This window comes from Notothenia rossii, assembly GCF_949606895.1.
Source record: "Notothenia rossii genome assembly, chromosome: 9".
Classification (NCBI taxonomy): domain Eukaryota; kingdom Metazoa; phylum Chordata; class Actinopteri; order Perciformes; family Nototheniidae; genus Notothenia; species Notothenia rossii.
In genome coordinates, this window is record NC_136907.1 from 79,709,654 (window position 1) to 79,714,188 (window position 4,535).

At 46.8% G+C, this 4,535-nt stretch overlaps 1 protein-coding gene across 2 annotated transcripts in view; it reads right to left on the reverse strand.

The window, feature by feature from the left end:
* The window catches only part of adcy8 (adenylate cyclase 8 (brain)), a 116,688-nt gene extending 113,056 nt beyond the window's left edge, over nt 1–3,632 (reverse strand). Inside the window, exons 1-3 of one of the 2 annotated variants that reach the window (XM_079652209.1) lie at nt 2,611–3,632; nt 1,832–2,168; nt 323–889 (exon numbers count right to left, since the gene is read on the reverse strand). In XM_079652209.1, the coding sequence (XP_079508335.1) occupies nt 323–889; nt 1,832–2,095 (831 nt within the window). In that variant the 5' untranslated portion in view covers nt 2,096–2,168; nt 2,611–3,632. Of the gene's footprint in view, nt 1–322; nt 890–1,831 lie in introns of both variants that reach the window. The other variant, XM_079652210.1, reaches the window with a different exon arrangement.
* Between the last annotated feature and the right edge of the window lie 903 nt (nt 3,633–4,535).

A 4,535-nucleotide genomic window follows, 5' to 3' on the forward strand; every position in this document is an offset into this window, starting at 1 on the left:
GAGGAGGGGGTAAGAAGAGGAGGAGAATAAAGAAAAACAAGAGAAGGAGGAGAGGAAGGAGGAGAGGAAAGAGGAGAGGAAGGAGGAGAGGAAGGAGGAGTATGAGATAAAGTAGGGGAGAGGGAGAAGGAGATAAGGAAGGATTAGTGAGAGATGAAGGTGAACAGAGAAGGATTTGAGTAGGTGGTAAAAAGATGGAGGAAGCAGGAATAGGAGACGAAGAGGAGACGAAGGAGGAGTAGAGATGAGTAAGAAGAACAGAGGAGAAGTTCAACAAAGTAGACGAGCAGGATTTGAAGATTGAACAAAGGTGCACCCTTACCTGGTTGGAGGAGAGTGGTGCATTGTGGGAGGTGAGCGTCTGCACCAGGATGTGCAGGGCGGAGGTCGTGAGCCCGGCGGTGATGGCCCAGGTGAGGGGCAGCGGCAGCATGCTGTAGGTGGCAAACAGCGTGAAGAGGACGTACCCCACGCCGTCCCCCAGGAGCCCGAAACCCAGCCCCGCCGCCAGCATCTGCAGTACCATCACCATCCAGCTGAGGGCGCCGCTCCACTGCAGGTACGCATGCGACGTGGAGTCTTTACGCACCACCACGAGCGCGCAAATCACCGCCTCAATACCCGTGAAAAGCCCCAGAAGGGTGCCTTTAATGGGGTCCATGGGGGAGGAGGCGAGGGTGAGGTGGAGGACCAGCAGAGTGATCTTCGTCACTATGTCCAGGATGTTCATCACCACCACAGATTTACGTCGTTGCCCGAGGAAGTAGCGCTGGTAGAGACGCTCGAGGTCTCGGGATTTGAAGGCGTTGCGCAGCGTGGGGAAGATGACCCCCCGATACGTGTAGCCCCAGTTCAGGAAGAAGTCTGAGTTACTGGGAGCGCAGTCGATCTGAAAGGAGGGGGGGGACCAGTCAGAGCATGGCTCAACACAAGAACACTCAAAGTGCTTCACAAAAACATTAAGAGGTTTGACATGGCCTCAAAACCCCTGATGCTCATCGTGGTGTGTTATCTCTGGGACTCTGGATCACATTGACCTGATCGATTCAATCAAAACCAACAAGAAGACAAAAACTACTTTAATGTAATGTACTGTTGGTGGACTGAGCTCGGCATTGAACAATGAAGTTTGCATACTAAGACATTATTGTTAAATAGTACGTCTTCTTTTGTAGGGAAACAGCTATTCAACGCTGATCAATACAGAGCCGATAGCTTTACCCCCCAAAAAGCTCCTTTAAAGGATGGTAATTATTGTCAAATGTGACGATCATTTATTAGAGCTGCTCAATTAATCGTATTTTAATCGCAATTACGATTATGGCTTGCAACGATTATGTAAACAACATCATCGAAATAAAACGATTTTTTTTATTTTTTTTTATTGGTTTTTCAGTTGAATTATACTTAAAGTTCAGAAAATCAACTGTTAAAAACATTTTTTTCCTTCAATAAATGGATGTTCAAAGTAAATGGATAATCGTTTTTTATAATAGTGATGTCAATCATTGACCAAAATAATCGAGATTATGATTGTTGCCATAATCGAGCAGCTCTAACATATATAAAGAAATACATGTGCAGGTTACACCTCTGTTGAAAGGAGGGGTTCCAGACTTAGACCAGACATAGACTTTTTGCACTATTTTTGTATTTTCTTCGTTTTTGTGTTATTCTCTGTCAAAGCGTTTTTGAGTCTTTAGAAATCACACACTGTAGCTATGACAATACGAACTTTGAATATTTGAAGAGGAGAAGCCTATAAATACAGCACTGTTATCAGGTTACACCTAGAAGGGTGAGTCTATAAATACTAAGAGTGTCAGCTCACCTGCAGGAAGCCCAGGTCGCTGCTGGCGCGCGCCGGGAACACTTTGGTGCCCCCGTTGTTGTGCCCACCCACCGAGGTGCGGGCCTTCTCCTGCGGGTCGTAGGGCTCGTGCTTCACCTCCACCTCCCCGCCCTGCTCGTGAATGAACCTCTGCTCCGTGATGTGCCGCACGGCGTTCTGCCACAGCAGCCGCTTGGGTCTGCTGGGGTTGATGGTGTACAGATCCTCGCTGGCGCTGGAGCACCGCACCTCCGACAGCTCCATCTCTAAATCCTTCAATCACCTACTATGCAAAATCCACTTCTTCATGTCTCTTCTCCATCACCATGTGTCCCCTCTTTGGAAAGAGACTCTGAAAGTTTCAGGAACAAAGATTCTCTCTCTTTTTGTCCTGATCCATTTCTATAAAAACCTGTCTGAAAATGAGCTGATCAGATTTTGGATACTTTATGATGTCATAACGATGTGTTGTCTTGTGTAACCATTAGCCAATCAGCAACCAAGGTAACCCCCCCCACCTTATCACCTGAATCTCCTCCTAGAGCACCATTGAGTTCTTTGTAACCAAATGTCTCTCAGAGGGGCGTGGGGAGGGGCTCCTTATTTTCATCTAAAGTAACAGACAGAGAATCAGCACTTTGGAAACAGGGCTGAAACAGAGGGGATTATGGGATGCTGCAATGATCTGGTGGTGATTTGGTGTTTCAGCCAATCAGAGACAGGTTCTGGATATATCTGAGACCTATAATATATTGATGAGAAACAGTATAATAGGGGACCTTTAATATCCCTCCCTCGTGGTTATCTCCGGTGGGCGACGTCCTCTCGTGCGCATGGAACCGGGGGCGCGTGCTTCTCTCTTGGGCTGGAGGTCATCGTCCATCGTACATAATGCTCTCGGTTCTGTATTTCTCTTTGTAATGTTTCCAGTTCAATCATCTTTGTGGTGTGTTTTGTAAAAGCGACTTAAAAGCGCTATAAACGTGTTATAATTGTCGGCAAAATGAAGCATCTCCAGGATCTAACCGATCATCTCCATCCTCAGCATCAGGATCAGGATGCTCCGTGTCCTCGCGCCGCACCATGAGGGCGCGCGGAGTGACAACCAGGCGTCCACACACACACAAAAACACACTGCAGGGGAATCTGTGGATTCAACCCGAAAATATGTCTTTGTTTAGTTGGGGAATAAAAGCCCACAACAAAGACAAACCCGCCAAGCTTCCACACACAGAGAATCTTTACATGATCACCCAAACATGTCTTGGGTCCATTCACTGTGTTGAAATAAAGCTCACGGAGAAATCCGGTGAATGTTTCCAGACACTGCAGAGAAGCTTCACACGTTAACCCGAAGATATGTTTCTGAACACCGGTGGGTCCAGTCACGGTGGCGCTTTGGAGGAAATAAGCCACAAGGAAATAAGAGAAATCCGGTAAATCTTCCACACAAACTGCAGATAATCTTTAAATGATAACCCGAAAATGTCTTGGGTCCGTTCACTCTGTCATTATTTCCCAATGTGCTTTAAAACGCACACACATCTCGTTGTTCCCGTCCAGACTGTTTACATTATTCTCATATTTGCGGGGAAAAAATCACGTTAATTCCCGTGACGATAAATACAAATCCAGCACGAAAAAAGAAAATAAATTGAAAAAGGAATAAAATCCGGTAGTAGGATCCGGTTCTTGCGCGCGGAGTCGGGAAGAATTTCAACTTGTTGTTGCTCGAGAGGGCTCGTGCGGTCGAGTGCGCTTCAATGCAACACCTGGATGCGACGAAGAGAAGGGGGGGGGGGGGGGGGTTGAGCAGTGCCAAGACACACACACACACTCTCACACACACACACACACATTCACAATCCTGTCTGAGGAGCAGCGTCCATGGAAAGTGTCCAAATGACAATAATGCGCACGAGGATGAGAGTCTTCCTCCCCCCCCTTTTCTTCGTCGTCGCCTCCTTCTCTCCCCCTTCTTCTGCTTCTGGTTTAAAGGGCGTTCAGCAGCCGCGTGGAGATGTGCAGAGAGCGCGAGGCTGGTCAGCTGGCTCTGCTCTGACGTCACAGTCACCTCTGTGTGTGTGTGTGTGTGTGTGTGTGTGTGCGTGCGCGCGGGTGTGTGTGTGTGCGCGCGTGTGCGCCTCAACCGTGTTTCCATTCCCACGCTCTTCTTCTCCTTTGTGTAGTATTCTTACCTTTCTTCCACTCCCATTAACTCAAATATTCCCAATTTGTTTTCAAGATGCTTCCTCTTACTCACATCTCATTATTTCCTGTCCTCTCTTTTTCCCCAATTTAAAGGGGACCTATCATGCCAAATTCACTTTCTGATGTCTTTTATATATGTGTCCCCGGTGTCTGGGCCGGCCCTGACCAATTTGCTGCCCTAGGCAAGATTTTAGATTTGTATAACTAGAATGATCATATAAAGGTGTGCCTTTACCTCACTGAGCTGAGGTTATCAGAGCCTCTCAGTCTTTCAGGAGAGAGCTCTCTAAAGCTCTCCCCCCCCGCGGCCGCTCACACAGTAAATTCCAATGTTAATAAAAGTTGTATACGTTTTTTGGGAGTTTGATTTATTTTAAAGTAACACAAATACAAAATTAAAACCTATAAATGCACACTAAAACCATTATTTCAAAAAAAGAACTATTTCACATAAACCACTGGTTTTTACTGGGGCTGGGGCGGTTCAACTTGA